This window comes from Pongo abelii, chromosome 21 (assembly GCF_028885655.2).
Source record: "Pongo abelii isolate AG06213 chromosome 21, NHGRI_mPonAbe1-v2.0_pri, whole genome shotgun sequence".
NCBI classification, from domain to species: domain Eukaryota; kingdom Metazoa; phylum Chordata; class Mammalia; order Primates; family Hominidae; genus Pongo; species Pongo abelii.
Genome location: NC_072006.2, coordinates 20,421,502 through 20,438,551, shown reverse-complemented (window position 1 = coordinate 20,438,551; position 17,050 = coordinate 20,421,502). Strand labels below are relative to the sequence as shown.

Genomic DNA, 17,050 nt, shown 5'->3' with positions numbered 1-17,050 from the left:
AGGCTATCAGGGATGGCACTGGGACGAGCAACTCCTTATATGGAAAACAATCAAATTAGATCCCTCTTCACAGTGTGAACCCTTCCTGGAACATGCCAGGGTACTGAAAAATGAAACCTAGTATTTATGCTAAAATGTGGGCTGGCCCGTGCTGCACACACGCCCCCAAAGGCTGGTGGTGCCCACTTGCTGTGCATCTGTGCACCTTCTCGTGGAAGTCTCATTCCATCAAACCACATTATGGCTTATTTCACAGATGAGGACACAGAGAGTGGAGGTCCTATGTCCCAGGTCACACACAGCCAGTCAGCATTAGAGCTGAGATACCAAGCTGTCAGCCACACATGTGCACTCACCTGGAACATCTGTGGAGCTGTTAGAATCGCTGCCACTTTTCGTGAAACTGAAGTGCATCTTTGGGTTTGCAACTAAAGAAACCAGCTGCTACAATGTCACTAACATAGGATTCAAAAGCCCTTCGGATTTCTGGCAGTCTGTGCACAGCACCCTGCCTCGGGAGTTGGCTCGTTGTCTAATATTTAATACGTCCCGAAACTTGGCTTTATTTTCAGCCGCCTTTGCCTTCATTGTGGTGAAAGATAGTGCGGGTGACTCAGATGTGGTGGTGCAGGAGCTCAAGTCCATGGTGGCCACCAAGATCGCCAAATATGCTGTGCCTGATGAGATCCTGGTGAGTGGGCCTCCCACAAAGGTGGGGCTGTGCTGCTGTGCTTCCCACAACTGTCAAGTGACAATGATCTTTTAGGAGCATATTACTCTTTTCCAATTAGCATCAAAACTGACACTAGCTGTTTGGTTTTCCTGGCTGGTGGTGAGGATGGTGTGTCTCTGTGTTGTCATAGAGGGAGAAGAGAGGGTGGGAGATGTAGTTCCAAAAGCTCAGCCAGCTTACTTGTCCAGGAGGTCGCATAGGCAGGTTTCCATGCTCAGCGGGCTCATCTGTCCAGGAGGTTGCCTAGGCAGGCCTACATGCTCAGTAAGCTCACCTGTCCGGGAGGCCACCTAGGCAGGTTTCCACACTCAGCCAGCTCACCTGTCCAGGAGTTCACGTAGGCAGGCTTCCACATCCAGCCAGCTCACCTGTCCAGGAGGTCACCTAGGCAGGCTTCTGCTCTCGTATGTTGGCATGTGCAGGCTAGTCACAGAAATGGGGCTGCTGGTGAAGAAGCTTAGGGATTTTCATTAGAGACATGGGGACAGTACCAGGGTTCTCCAGCCCCTGTGTGGTTCTTGAGCACTTTTCCTGGGGGCAGTGACGGAGATCGCAGACCCCCAACCCAGGGGGTCAGAATCAGGGGAGGATTGGGCTGTCTCTTCAGCCCTCGGCTTTTCATTCCTTCCTTTATGAACATTGCGCGCAGTGACTCTGGGTTTGGCGGCCCTCGGAGGCAGCAGGGCCAGGCTCCACTTGGTATTACGAGAGTTGACACATTTGGCCCAGTGACCAGAGTTTCAGGAGACCCGGACTCACCCTAGGTGAACTGAACTATTTCAAAAGACAGAATGACTGTCAAAGATCCCAAACACAGCTCTTAATGCATTGCCGTTTGCAGTGAATGGGCTGTAGTTGTTTGAGCATGCTCCATGTTAGCTTTTCAAACACTAAGACAAAATTTTTCTCTTAAGTAGTTATCACCTCTGATGTAAGACAAAACCTGCTAAGTGCTAAGTCCCAGGCCAGGGAATGGAGATGAGGCACCCAGTGGGTGTCACCTGGGTGCCTGCACATGGCACAGTGGCAGGACAGACAGGTGGCAGTACGGGGTTAACCTGGCCTGGGTGGACCCTGCCTGGCGGAGGGCATCGGGGTGGATTTCAGCTTAGGTCCAGATAGTAGGAGGATAAAGCCAAGACCTCGGGCCTCACCATTCTCTGGGGTGGAGGCTTAGACATCCACTGTGGATCCCTGGGAGGGCATCCCCCCTGAGCAGAGCCATTCTGATCTCAATGCAGTCCACACTAGCACGCAGGCTGGGCACCATCCACGCTCTAACACCATACCTGTTCCTTGCCAGGTGGTGAAACGTCTTCCAAAAACCAGGTCTGGGAAGGTCATGCGGCGGCTCCTGAGGAAGATCATCACTAGTGAGGCCCAGGAGCTGGGGGACACTACCACCTTGGAGGACCCCAGCATCATCACGGAGATCCTGAGTGTCTACCAGAAGTGCAAGGACAAGCAGGCTGCCGCTAAGTGAGCTGGCGCCTTGTGGGGCTCTTGGGATGGGCGGGCACCCAAGCCCTGGCTTGTCCTTCCCAGAAGGTACCCCTGAGGTTGGCGTCTTCCTGAGTCCCAGAAGCAGCCCCCACCCCACACATGACCCACACCGCCCTCACGTGAAGCTGGGTGAGAGCCCTTTCTCCCATCCGTTGGAGGTCCCAGGAATGTCACCCATGGACAGGCTATGCGACATGGCTAGGGCTGGTTCTGCCATCCTGAGTTTGGTTTCCTGGAATGAAAAGGTATTGCCATCTCCACTCCTCTCACAGGAAGGTGAGGCCCTGGGATAGCGCACCTGCTCAGATAACACAGGGCTAGTTAGCTAGTAGCAACCGTGTTTTCTCCAGATCTGTCTAGATACAAAGGGCAGAAATCTTATTTTCATACTTTTATATTGTGGAAGAACAACATGCAACACTCACATGTAGTGTGTGGATTTACTTGAACATGTTCTTTTTAACATGTAGTTAGGAAAATCTCCTTTTTTGCCTCTACTGGTGAGGAAACATGAGGATCAGAGGCCACATTTTTAATTATTGTCTGAATTGGAGATGTTTGTACCTCTGTCTAAACAGTTCCCTTGAGAACTTCCAAGCCTCTGGCATCCTTTCCTGGTGTTTCTCCTGTGCTTGGTTGTGTATAATGGAGCTAACTCCTAAGCAGTGGGGTGAATGTGGCCACCTTAGTTCTGAAGCTACTCCAGTTATGTTCTGTTTCTTCAAGCTGTGATCCAGAAAGATTTTTGTGCGCCCAGATGCCTCTTGATAGGAGAGGCAACATACTCCAAATAGTTGGGTTCTTCAGGGAAGCTATTAGAAACTCAGGTGACTTGTTAGAGCACTAACTTGGTCAGAGCCAAATCCTGGCAAACGCTGCCTGACCTTCACTCTGTGGTTGGGGCGGTGAGAACCACTGAGGTCCAATGATGAGACTTGGAGTTCTGGATCCAGTCTCTCTCTGTTTTAATGTGACTTAGGTGCTGTCAACATTAGCAAGATAATGGAAATCACGACGCCAGTGGGTGCTTACCTCCCTGCTAGGCATGCAGGGGCTGGCGGTTGGCAGGGGAAGGAGGCCCAGTGAGCCGGGTCTCTTAGGGCAGGGAGAGTTTGTCCTCTTTGCCCCACAGTCTACCCTTCAGGGCCTTGTGGCAGTGCCAGTGTTCGGGGGGTGTCTGGGCTACTGAGTACCCACTCGGTCGTGGCTGTGCTGGCCTCTTGGGTGAGTGAGCCTGTGATGCCCAGGAGGTGGTGTTGGCTGCAGCGTACACAAATACTGAGTGGTGGTCTTTTGTTACAGGCTTAGCAACAAAGCTGTGCCCTGGGCATGGGGGGCTGTAGTGTAGCTACAGTTGTGTGTTTGTGAAATGGCTTAGCTTTCCATGTTGCTGAGAGGAACCTGGACATGGTCCCGGGCATCTGAATGATCTGTAGGGGAGGGAGTTCAAATAAAGCTTTATTTTGTTCATTTCCTGTTTGTGGTGATTTTTTTTGGTCCAATAATGCTACTCTTTTTTTTTTTCCTGAATATAATCCTACAGACAAAATTGGAAGGGGCCTTTTCTCCTGGGGGGTTCACACTCACAGCCCTGACTGCTCCTTGGTGAGCTCACCTGCCTTACCAAGGATGGCTGACTGCACTGATGCATCAGCCACACGTGGCCACTTAACTGTAACTTAAACAGAATAGAAATTTGGTTCCCAGTCTGCAGTTGCTGCATTTCACGTGCCCAGAGGCCATGCACAGCAGGTCAGATAGGCACACTGCCACCATCACTTGGAGGCCGCAGGCGGCACTGGGCTAGAGCACAGGCAAGAGCGAGGGACAACCTGGCTCTGAGTAGCGTGCATGAGGAGCATGGCCCGGTCCCTGGGTCATCCCTCTGCTAGGGTGGGCTGGTCCTTCATCAGGACACACTGAATCAGTGCCACAGAGGCGGAATCTCAGTGGTCTGGGTCTGCTCCGGACACCCATCTGCCAGCCCCTTGATCTTATACTTCCTGGCCTCCACAGAAACAGATTTCTGTGGTTTAAGCCACCCAGCCTATGATATTTAGTTACAGCAGCAAATGAATACAAACGAATACAACTTTCCTACTTCATATTGTACAGAAGTTGTGACAAAAAAGAAAGGGATTCTGGACCATGCTGCATGGTGCCCTACCAGCAGAGTTCCCAGGGCAAGCCGCCTCTCTCAAACTGCAGATTTGGGAAGAAAAGCAAAGATGCTGTGAAATACTGCCAGCCAGCTACTTGCCTACTTTGATGCTGATCTGTGGTTACTCTGTGGGGTGCTCACCAATGTTCCCTTGGTTACTACAGAAATAATTAACAAACAGAGCTGCTCCAGGGCTTCTGGCCAAGGGTTCCTCCTTCTCCAGCGTCTAGGATCCTGTTCTATGTTTATTTGGCATCGCTGCAATACCCCTCTGCTATTCCACAAAGAAATTTCTGCAGAGCAAACAGACTGGCTTTCCAACCTGCTCCCAGATATCCTGTGCCAGGGCCAGGTCTGCAGAGGTACCTGCTCTTTTGGGGGTACAGTTCTGGCTTTTCTACTTGACATTATGACTTCTTTGCATCATGGATTGTTTGGAAAAATATTTCTAATTTTTTTTTTTTTTTGAGATGGAGTCTTGCTCTGTCACCCAGTTTGGAGTATAGTGGCACCATCTCAGCTCACTGCAACCTCCATCTCCCCGCAACCTCCATCTCCCCGGGTCAAGTGATTCTCCTGCCTCAGCCTCCCACGTAGCTGGGACTACAGGTGCACACCACCACGCCTGGCTAATTTTTGTATTTTTAGTAGAGACAAGGTTTTACCATGTTGGCCAGGCTGGTCTCAAACTCCTGACTTCAGGTGATCCACCCGCCTTGGCCTCCCAAAGTGCTAGGATTACAGGTGTCAGCCACCGCGCCTGGCCTATTTCTAAAATTTCTAAACACTTAATTTTTTTTATTTTATAGTTTTTGTTATTGGTGTTTAGCTTATTTACACTGTGGTCAGAGAGCATGCTCTCCTATGACTTCTGTGCTCTGAAGTTTGTTGAGGCCTGCTGTGTGCCTTAGCCTATCGCCAATTTTTAGAAAGGTCCCATTTGAGATGGAAAAGAAGTATTCTGTAATCATTGGGTAGAAGATTGTATACATATCCACTGGGTCCAGTTTGCTGATCATGTTGTTGAAATCCATGTCCCATCTCACTTTTACTCACTTGTTTCATCACTTACTGAGACAGACTTGTTAAAAGTTCCCACTTCCACTGTGAATTTCTCTATTTCTCTAGTTCTGTCAGTTTTTGCTTTGGACATTTTGAAACCTTATCTATTTACATATTTATCTAGCACAATTATTTATGTATTTATCTATTTGTTGTGTATTAGGTGCTATTTAAAATTGTTATAACTTCCTGATGAATTGACTCTAAAAGAGGCATCCCCCTTTAGTCTCTAAATGTGCTTTCTTTTGGCTGTAAAATGTATTTCATCTGATATTAGTATAGTCACATCAGCTTTCTTTTTGTTAATATTTGCATGGGCACATCAGCTTTCTTTTTGTTAATATTTGCATGGAATATTTTTTCCATCCCTTTAATTTTCTTTTCTTTCTTTTTTTTTTTTTGAGACATGGTCTTGTTGTGTTGCCCAGGCTGGTCTCGAACTCCCGGGCTCAAGCAATCCTCCCACCCCAGCCTCCCAAGTAGCTGGGACCACAGGAGGAAACCATTGTGTCCAGTGGATCATTCCTTTAACTTTAATCTTATTATAGCCTTATGTTTTTGATGTGTCTCTTTTAAATAGCATGTAGCTTCACCTTGGTTTTTTAGACCACTCTGGCAATCTTTGCCATTTAAATGATACATTTATTCTACTTACATTTAATGTAACTATTTATATATTTGGGTTTAAATCCACCATCTAACTCAGTACTTTTTATTTGCCCTGTTTGTTCTATGTTCTGTTTTTTTTGCCTTCCTTTAGAGTGACTATTTTTTATTATTCTAATTTTTGCCCTCTCCCCATTAGATTGAAGTTATAAACTCTTACCATTTTAATTGTTACCCTAGATTATAAGTTGCAGCCTTCAATATTAATTGGTACCTTACCCTATTTCCAGTCAATACAAAGACTTTAAGAACACACTTTAACAACAGATAAACCTCTCTTCCAACTTACAAATCATGCATTTTAGTTTTCTCTCTATTTTAATTCTACAAGGCAGTATTATTATAGTTGTATGCATCTTATTATTGTTCTATATAGACAATGTTAACTTAGATTTACCCATATATTTATCATTTTTTGGTATCTCTTCTATACTTTCAAACTTCCATTTGGAATAATTTACTTTCTGCCTGAAAGGACTTTTGTCATTTCTTTTAATAAAGGTCTGCTGATAAGAAATTCATTCAATTTTTGTCTACTTGGAAGTATTTATTTCATGATCACTCTTAAAGGATATTTTGACTGGGTGTATAACTCTAGCCTGTTAATTATTTTTTTCAGCACTACAACGATCTCATTTCCATTGGTATCTGTTTTCCCATGTTTCTGTTGAGTAGTTGGCTGTCAAACTAACAAATGGTCATTTAAAGGTAATCTACCACTTTTCCTTTGGCTGCTCTTAATATTTCTCCTTGTCTTTGGTTTTTGCAGTTTTATTTTTTGTTGACTTTTTTTTTTTTATCTTGGTTGGGTTCTGCAGGACTTCTTAGATCTGTATTGATGTCTGTATCAGTTTTGGACTTCTTAGATCTGTATTGATGTCTGTAACATTTTGGAAATATCTCAACCATTATCTCTTTAAATATCATTTTTGCCTATTCTCTCTTCTTTTGTTGAGGACCCCAACTTCCCATATGATGAAATTTCTCACATTCTAATTTCTGTATCTCTTGCTGCCTTAGCCTGGGTTGCCTGGAAAGCAGAGCCTGATATAAAGGCTTGCATGCAGGTACATTACTTAGGGATGTGATTCTAGGAACAAATGTGAGGAATGAGGGGTATGGAACAGGGAAGGAGCAAGAACCAATACAAGTATTTGACTGAGTCAGCTGGTGTGACAGACAACTCGGGCTCCATCTCAGGACTCAGGAAGAATCTTATAAAATATGTCCCTGAACTCACTCACTCACAATGAGCTGTTAGAAATACAGCTTGGCACAAAGCTGGAGGCATCACGCTACCTGACTTCAAACTATACTACAAGGCTACAGTAACCAAAACAGCATGGTACTGGTACCAAAACAGAGATATAGACCAATGGAACAGAACAGAGCCCTCAGAAATAATACCACACATCTACAACTATCTGATCTTTGACAAACCTGACAAAAACAAGAAATGGGGAAAGGAGTCCCTATTTAATAAATGGTGCTGGGAAAACTGGCTAGCCATATGTAGAAAGCTGAAATTGGATCCCTTCCTTACACCTTATACAAAAATTAATTCAAGATGGATTAAAGACTTAAATGTTAGACCTAAAACCATAAAAACCCTAGAAGAAAACCCAGGCAATACCATTCAGGCCATAGGCATGTGCAAGGACTTCATGACTAAAACACCAAAAGCAATGGCAACAAAAGCCAGAATTGACAAATGGGATCTAATTAAACTAAAGAGCTTCTGCACAGGAAAAGAAACTACCATCAGAGTGAACAGGCAACCTACAGAATGGGAGAAAATTTTTGCAATCTACCTATCTGACAAAGGGCTAATATCCAGAATCTACAAAGAATTTAAACAAATTTACAAGAAAAAAATCAAACAACCCCATCAACAAGTGGGTGAAGGATATGAAGAGACACTTCTCAAAAGAAGACATTTATGCAGCCAACAGACACATGAAAAAATGCTTATCATCACTGGTCATCAGAGAAATGCAAATCAAAACCACAATGAGATATCATCTCACACCAGTTAGAATGGCGATCATTAAAAAGTCAGGAAAAAACAGATGCTGGAGAGGATGTGGAGAAATAGGAACACTTTTATACTGTTGGTTGGACTGTAAACTAGTTCAACCATTGTGGAAGTCAGTGTGGTGATTCCTCAAGGATCTAGAACTAGAAATACCATTTGACCCAGCCATCTGATTACTGGGCATATACCCAAAGGATTATAAATAATGCTGCTATAAAGACCCATGCACACGTACGTTTATTGCGGCACTATTCACAATAGCAAAGACTTGGAACCAACCCAAATGTCCATCAATGACAGACTGGATTAAGAAAATGTGGCACATATACACCTTGGAATACTATGCAGCCATAAAAAAGAATGAGTTCATGTCCTTTGTAGGGACATGCATGAAGCTGGAAACCATCATTCTGAGCAAACTATCACAAGGACAGAAAACCAAAGACAGCATGTTCTCACTCATAGGTGGGAATTGAACAATGAGAACACTTGGACACAGGGTAGGGAACATCACACACCGGGGCTTGTTGTGGGGTTGGGGGAGGGATAGCATTAGGAGATATACCTAACGTAAATGACAAGTTAATGGGTACAGCACACCAACATGGCACATGTATACATATGTAACAAACCTGCACGTTGTGCACATGTACCCTAGAACTTAAAGTATAATAAAAAAAAAAAAGAAGAAAAGGAAAAAAAAGAAATATGGCTTGGCATCTCAACTTTCTCCTGTGGAAGCTGCATACACACCCAGGGGAAAAATGGCTACAAGGCCAGGTGTGGTGGCTCATACCTGTAATTCCAGCACTTTGGGAGGCTGAGGCAGGAGGACTGGTTGAGCTCAGGAGTTCGAGACCAGCCTGGGCAACATAGACCTCTACTAAACATCTCTACTAAAATTAAAAAAAAAAATTAGCTGGGTGTGGTGGCACATGCCTGCAGTCCCAGCTACTCAGGGGGCTGAGGCAGAAGGATCATTTGAACCTGGGAGGCTGAGGCTGCGGTGAGCCCTGATTGTGCCATTGCACTCCAGCCTGGGCAACAGAGCGAGACCTTGTGTAAAAAAACAAAACTGGTTACACACCAGGCTCATCATCCTGGGTCTCTGTTATTCCCAGATCCTGGTCTAGCAATTCCATACCAGTTTCAGGCTCTCCAATTTCTTCAAGCAAATGCTTTAAATATTTTGTTCATTGTTGTCCCCTTTGGGAGTGTGAGCCTATCTAATTAGTCATCATCTAAATGGAAAATATTGCATAATGTTCCACTGATGTTTAGCAGCATCTCTGGCCTTTCCCCCACAGATGCCAGTAGCATCCTACCTAGTCGTGATCATAAAAATTGTTGTCAGACATTGACAAATATCTCCTGGTGGACAAAATGGCCCTTGGTTGGGAAGCACTGAGTTAGACCAACTGGAACCCACTTCTAACCCTGGCACTCACTTCTATTAGAACACTGGCCCGTGTGGAGGATGTTTATCTCAACAAAAACAGGTTCTGCCAGCATGTCAGAAGAGGCACATGATGCTGGCAGGCAGCCCACAGTGTGCCTCACAGCTCAAATCAGAAGCAAACCCTACTTCTAGTCCAGTGCTTTTTCCCAGTCCCATGCTGTTTCAACTCCTCCCACTCTCAGGAGGCTGGGGTCTTCAAATCTGTAAATTCTAACAACTCCCCAGGTGTTTTGCACAGTCAGCCAGGCCCTGGTCCAGTCAACCAGTGTTTGGAGATCACTGACCAAGCCTAAGTTTTATTTCAACTTAAGATAGGGACCTGGATAGAGAGAACTTTCAAGCTAGGCAACAGGTGTTTTTGTTTTTGTTTTATTTTTTAGACTTTTGGGGAGGGGATGGAATATAACAAACTTATACAGAAAAGTGTACAAGTGTACAAACTTACATAGAAAAGTGTACATAAATATACAGCTAAACAAGCTGTTGTAAAACAAAACCCAGGTAACCCCCTCCAAGGTCATGATACAAAACATCAGCATTTCAGATGCCACCCCCACCCATTCCTGATCATAATCTGTGTCCCACGGCTAAATCACAGCCTTGCAGAGTCCCACCCCAGCAGAGGAGAGGGGTGTTTTGTCAGCGTCTCACCTACATCCCTGCAGCCCCTCCCAGCCCAGAGCTGCCTCTCAGGTGTCTCCTGCAGGCAGGCAGTCCCTCAGGTCCCCAGTACAAAGTGGTGGCAGCAGTGATTCTCCAAGGTCTCCAGTCTTAGAGACACTGGACTCAGGTTCCCCAAATTGGAATGCTCTACGTATTTCTCTACTTCCTATTTGCTTTTAAAGTGCTAATCTATTTCAAATTTAGTTTTTAAAAGTATTTTAAAACTCCCAATGCACAAGCAGTACCCCAGACCAGTGATACCAGAATTTCTGGGGTGGCATACAGGCATCTTTCCAGATGATTCCAACATGCAGCCAAAGTTGAGAGCCACTGTCTTAAAGTTCAGCCCCTCTGGGGTGACACAATCGAGCACAGCCACAATTCACAATGCCTGGTTGAAGCCTTTGCCTCTGCTGCCTGGCATACGCAGCTCCTCTTCCCTTCCATGGAATGCCTCTGAGTCCAGTTGCTGCCATTGTGAAGGTGCCCACACTCTCATTCTGGAGCCCAGCACTGTCATGGCCTCCTGGCACAGGGCACTCGGAGGAAGGAAACTGGAGAAGCAGGACCTCAGCCGTCGGAAGGGAAGGAGAAGGTGTTCGTCTCCTTAGGGTTGCCTCTCTGGTGTGTGCATGTAAACAAAGAGTGGAGCAAGAAACTTGGCCCCTGAGAAAACGCAAATGCTTTAAGTCAATTACTGAGGTCAGGAGACCTTCCTCCTGTGAGTTCATAAATGATTTGCTTCCCTATAAAGACTTAGGAGCTCTGTGGCACTTACTGAAGTGAAAGTGAGAGTGTTCAGAGCTTGCGTCTGCAGTCACATACTGATAAACATGGCGAATAACACCAATCCGAATCCCCAGTGCCTATAGCAGTGCCCAGCATGTGCAAGTGCCCACTGATATCTGTAGAATGAAGAGTGAACAGACGTCACACTGACCTAGCTGATGTGTGGGAAGGACAGAGCTTTGGCCTGGTGGAGAAAGGCAGGGGATGGAGGCGCTGACTCAGGCTCTGGAGTTCTGCAGTGGAGAAAGCGGAATAAACTGCTATGAAGGCACAGGGCAGACCTATGAAGAAGGCAAGACCTATGTGGGACACGAAAATCCTCCTGCCTGCTGCCTTGGCTCACAAGCATCAGAGTGAGGAAATGAGGGTGTCCTCACCCACCCTGCTCTCTGGAGGGCAGAAAGGGAAGAAACAGAGAAGATAGGCTCAGTTTATCCATCCGGGGGAGAAGAGTCATGCTTTTGTTCAGTTGTCCAGCTGCTGCTTCTCCTTCTCTTAAGGCCATGGGAGAGTGGAGGCCTCCCTGTCAACTTGTTCCCTATCAGCCATCCTACAGGAATGCCATTACCCCCCAAACTTGCCACTTGTGGGTGCCTGAGGCTCCCACCTGTGCCAGTCTTTATTCCAGATACAAGAAAAGTTGTTGGTTAGTGCCCATGGAACTGGACCACAGGGAGCCACCCCTGGCTATGGAGGTGACAAGCCAGAGGGCAAGAAGCCTATCCTAAACAAACCCAGAAGTAGAAGACGGAAGACAGCTGGGTGTCCCATTCCCTAGGACGTTACCAGTACGCACCTGAGTTTGGAAACCTTGTGAGAGAACTAACATTGCCAACTTCTTTTGCAACAGGGTGGAACTTTTCTGGCAAGAGCCACCAGTTGGTTAATCTTGGGTTTTCTAGTCTCTCTGTTCCTGTAGATCCAAACTTTTGCCACACAGCCTTCTGAATGAATAAACACACGGGGCCAATTCCCTTCCTAAAGAAGGACATCACCTTACTCAAACAACACATCTCTTCATTACTGAGAGCCAAAGAAACATTGAACTCTTACAAATATGCATAAATTTTTCAACCAACAGAAAAAAAGCAGGACAGGAATCATCAAAATGGAAATGATTACAGTTTATCCTTCAACAAAGTGCAGGTTGGGGGTGCCAACCCCCAGTCCAGCTGAAAATCCACGTATAACATTTGACCCCCCCAAAACTTAACTATGAATAGCCTGCTGTTGGCCAGAAGCCTTACTGATAGCTGTAAACATTGGATTAACACATATTTTGTACGTCCTAAGTATTATATACTGTATTCTTACAGTAAACTAAGCTAGAGAAAAGAAAATGGCATTAAAAATCATAAGAAAGAGAAAATATTTTTACTATTCATGAAGGGGAAGTGGATCATCATGACGGTCTTCATCTTCATTGTCTCCACATTGAGTAGGCTGGGGGGAGGAGGGAGGGGAAGGGTTGTTGCTGTCTCAGGGGTGGCAGAGGCAGAAGAGGTGGAGGAGGTGGAAGGGGAGGCTGGTGTAACTTATTGAAAAAACATTCTCCTGTGAGTGCACCTGTGTAGTTCAAACCCATGTTGTTCAAGGGTCAAGTGTAGTTACTCTCAAGAGATGGTTTCTGGATGTAGTAAAACATGATTAATGAGTGATCTGTGCTAATCATGAAATGTCAGTGTTAAGATTCCAAAGGGAACAAAGGGGCTGGCCATTCACTTTTCAACAACAGACAATCAGGAATGTACACACCCGTGGTGGAGGTGACTGCTGAACGTCTTTCCTCCTGAGCACTTTTCCTGCCAAGTCTAGGTCGACTTTAAGAATCCTCCTCGTGGGCAATTAGGGCAATTTTCCTGGCCAGCCTCTCTTCAGTGCTCACCTCTGCTCCTCCCTCCTTCTCATGGGGTGACTACGCATTCAGTGAGCCTGTCCTGCCCTTCTGCCTACAACAGGGAGGCTGCTGTGTTGTTCCCATTGAATGGTCAATGGGCCACGGGATCTTCTCCTCTAACATGGATCATCAACCTCACCAAAGTTGGGAACATCAGATTCTCAGTCCAGGAATCTAGTCTTGGAGAAGGAGACCATACTTAGTTGGTGTGGGATACTTGAAATGGGAGAGCCAGGGAGAGCTGGGCTTAGGCGATGCTTTTTCACCATGGATATGTCCAGGTAGACAATGCTAGCCTGTTGGCCCTGAGGGGCAGTGCAAATTGCTCCCCTGACAGCTGCCTCAATGCATAAAAGGACTGTTTCTCTCATGTGATAGGCAGCCCAGAGGTAGGTGGTTGCTGGCTGTGGTGAACAGCTCAGGGGCACCATTAAGGACCTAGGCTCTTCTGTTCTGGGTGTGTTTTTTAGACATCAAGGTGTATTCCTGTGGTCTTAAGATGCTGCTGCTCCATGCTTAACTCTCGGGTTCCAGGCAGGAGAAGAAGGGGCAGTGCTAGTCCCATTTGTCCCTTTTATCAGAAATGCAAAAACTTTCCTAAAGGTCAAAATAATCCCTATATTTCTGTTTTTATCTTGTGCCAAAATACTGCCTATGGCTGCGTTAGCTTTGACAGCTGGATGAGTAACACTGATCTTTCCCAGCTCTCCAGGGGAGGGCAGCAAAAGAGAAGGGGCCAGCCCAGGAGGGCATGCCATGTGAGCACGGAGAGGTGCAGAGACAGGACAGTGTGAGGCACCAGGAGGCAGACGGTGACTCTGCCCCTGTGTTCCCAGGTCTTTGTTCCAGTCCCTGTGAGGCTTGGCTGTACTTTCTGAGCCTGAGTTCCATAAGATATGCCCAGATCCTTCCAATGTATTCCTCCCTCATCCTCCGCCAGCTTTGGTGGATGTCTGTTTCTGGTAGCTGCATGATCTTTAAGGTGCTTTTCTTGCGACAAACAAACTAGTGTACATTGCCTAACTTTACTGTCTCCACTGTCCCACCTGAATTAAAACCGGAGCTTCCCATCACGACAGAACAACTTCCCTCGCAGCCCTTTTCCGAGTTGGCAGCGCCTTCTGCGCGTTCCTGGACTTGTGGGGAAGAAGAGGTTCAGCTACGTCCTGCCCTGCTTTGCCCTTTTCAGACTATTCTTTCTTTGCTAAAAATATTTATTTTTATTTTTTGTTTTTGTGGGTACATAACAGGCGTATATATTTGTGGTTATTCTTTCTGATCACTCAGTAACCCTGATGTACATCCCTGATCATCACCCCCTTGTTTAACAATCCCTGGGCACCCCATTCTTCCCTCTTAGCCTGTTTCTTGTCCTTCTCTATCCCCCAACCTCCCCCCCCCCATTATAATCTTATTTATCTAAGTCCTGGTGCAAAGCCCCTTCCTCCAAGAAGCCATCTCTGGTCAGTCCCATCTAATAGCACTTGTTCCTCCTTGCAGCCCCAAGGTACCCTGCGGCTCTTCTGCAGCAGTGCTTTATAGTGTCGTTCGTTACGCTTCCTCTCTCCTCTCCCAGATGATAACGCCTGTGCAGGCTGGATCACTGTATTTCACCCTTGTTTTGTCACTGCACTTGGCACCTGGCAGGCTTTCAGGAGATCTCTGTGGAAGGAGTTGAAACAGCATGGGACTGGGAAAAAGCACTGGACTAGAACTAGGGTTTGCTTTTGGTTTGAGCTGCGAGGCACACTGTGGGCTCCCTGCCAGCATCATGCGCTTCTTCTTCCATGCTGGCAGAGCCTGCTTTTGTTGAAATAAATGCCCTCCACGTGGGCCAGTGTTCCGATGGAAGTGAGCCTCATCCCCAGTGCCAGGGTTGGGTGTGGGTTTTGGTTGGTCTCACTCAGTGCTTCTTAACCAAGGGCTGTTTTGTCCTCCTGGGGCTATCTGTCAATGTCTGGCAACATTTTTTATCATCACGACTAGGTGGGATGCTACTGCCATCTAGTGGGGGAAGCCCAGGGATGCTGCTGAAACACCAGCGCACAGGAGAGGCCGCCCTCCGCCTCCTAACAAAGAATTATCTGGCCCAAAATATCAGTGGTGCTGAGAAACCTGATCAAATTAATCATAGTGGTCCCATTCCTCTGCTAACAACTGGCATCAGCACGATGAGAAACAAAGTCGGTCTGGTTGGAAGGTGGGGTGGGAGAACTGAGAACTGAAACAAATATAACAAGCAAAGCAGGCTTCACCACGACTTGAAAACAGACAAACTGTACTGAACCTGTGCTGTGCAGCACAAATGATCTAGCTCAGACCACTGTAACACCAACTACCTACCTGCTTCATGATAAGCCCACGAGCTGACCTCCTGGTAACTACGAATGGACTTACATGTCCCAGAGCTAAGGCCACGGTTCCTCCAGTGACTCCCCTTGTTAACGGATTCTGACCAATCCCGGGCAAGACTATCGATGGACTAACTCCAGCCCCCAAACCCCACAAGGACTCTCCCATGACTCCCCCATTTTGAGGAGCCTCACCGATCCTCTGGTGCATTTCTTTGCTGCAGCAAGTTCAGTAAACCCAACTTACTGCCATTATTTTTCTTCTGAATGTGTCCCTGGGTGTTTGCAGTGCGTGGGCTTTACAACTGGGCGTGGAACACAAATAGCTCCAATGCAGTGAGTTCGATGTTACGGCTGGGGCATGTTTAAAGTGCTTTGAAGACAAAGAGGAAGACGTTCTGCTTGGGAAACTGGGAGAAGAATTTTCAGCGAGGATACTTGAAGTGGGTCCCGAATGATCAAAATAATTGGCCAAGTGGAGGTGAAGGAGAGTGTATCACAGGAAGAAGGAACCTCAAGGACAAAGGCAGCCAGGCATGTGATTAGACATGGTAAGCCATCCTGAGTGTCTGAAATGGGGGGTGGGGAGCAAGAGGGATAGTCCAGACAGGCAGGAAGGCATGAGACCATACAGTACTTTGTCAACACTATCCCTGATTTAATAGCTGTATTGGCTATTCTCAATGACACAGAATGAAGTAAAATGTTGCCGAGGCCTGAATTATTACCTGGGATCTCTGGAGAACTGGATTTGCACAGCTCTCCACTTCCCTCAAGCTGGTTCTTCAGCTCTTTGAATGAATAAATAAAAAACATTCACTTGGAATTCTAGTGCCATCTAGCACTTAAAAAGGTAAAGGCATGTTTCCATCAGGAAAGTCTCCAAGAGGAAATTATTTCTTAACACTGCATTTTGAACGTGGCTTTTCCAGAGATAATTCCTCGTGCCACTGGTAACGGGCTTTGATTTCTTCTGCCTGTCACTTCCTCCAGATTCGATTCCTCTTTCAATCCCTGTGCCTGTCAAATGCTCTCACAAGATCCAGTTCTTCCCTTTTGAAGCAATTATTATGTTTGATAATTTTACATGTCTATTTTATGATGATGATCTGATTAAAGTCATCTTTCCCACTAGTTTAATTTCTATAAGGAGGGGCCTTGTCTGTGATTTGCCCACCATCATCTCCCAGCACCTGGGAACATTTCTGGTTTCCTGCAATACTGTTGAAAGAACGATGCCTCTCTATGCTTTCTTAAACTTTGTTAGTGATAATTTCTACTTCTACCTGGACTTTACTTAAGGGTAATCCTTAATAAACTTTATCAAAACTTAACAAACCTTATCAAATACCTGTTGTAATCGTCACAAAAAGATTTAACACTCAACATCTGGCCTTAACCAGAGGGAAACATTTTCTAGCCCAAGTTTTCCCCTTAACCGGATGAGTCGGGGAAGGATGTAATTTTCAGGCAGAGGTGACTTCGTTCCAAGGGTGTGAATGCATTATTTTTGACGCTGCCTGTAAGAGCAGGGTCGCTGACATTTAATAAACAGCGCCATCCTCTCCAACGATAAAAGTGGCCAACATCTCGTGCTGGCAATTCCCAAGTGCGTCATGAGCATCCCCGTCCTCAGATACGTGAGACGAAGGCGGCATGCGCAGGGACTGGGCTAGGCGAGCCCGAGGTTGAACCACTCGCGTTCTGGGCCCCGGAGTCCGAGACAGACGG

The 17,050-nt window shown here is 46.2% G+C and overlaps 1 protein-coding gene across 3 annotated transcripts in view; it reads left to right on the top strand.

The window, feature by feature from the left end:
• ACSS1 (acyl-CoA synthetase short chain family member 1) overlaps nucleotides 1-3,706 on the top strand; it is a 54,600-nt gene extending 50,894 nt beyond the window's left edge. For all 3 annotated transcript variants that reach the window (XM_054541653.2, XM_024238604.3, XM_054541655.2), the window contains 2 exons: nucleotides 573-691; nucleotides 2,037-3,706. In XM_054541653.2, coding sequence (XP_054397628.1) covers nucleotides 573-691; nucleotides 2,037-2,216 — 299 coding nt within the window. In that variant the 3' untranslated portion in view covers nucleotides 2,217-3,706. The remainder of the gene's footprint in view (nucleotides 1-572; nucleotides 692-2,036) is intronic.
• The last annotated feature ends 13,344 nt before the right edge of the window (nucleotides 3,707-17,050 follow it).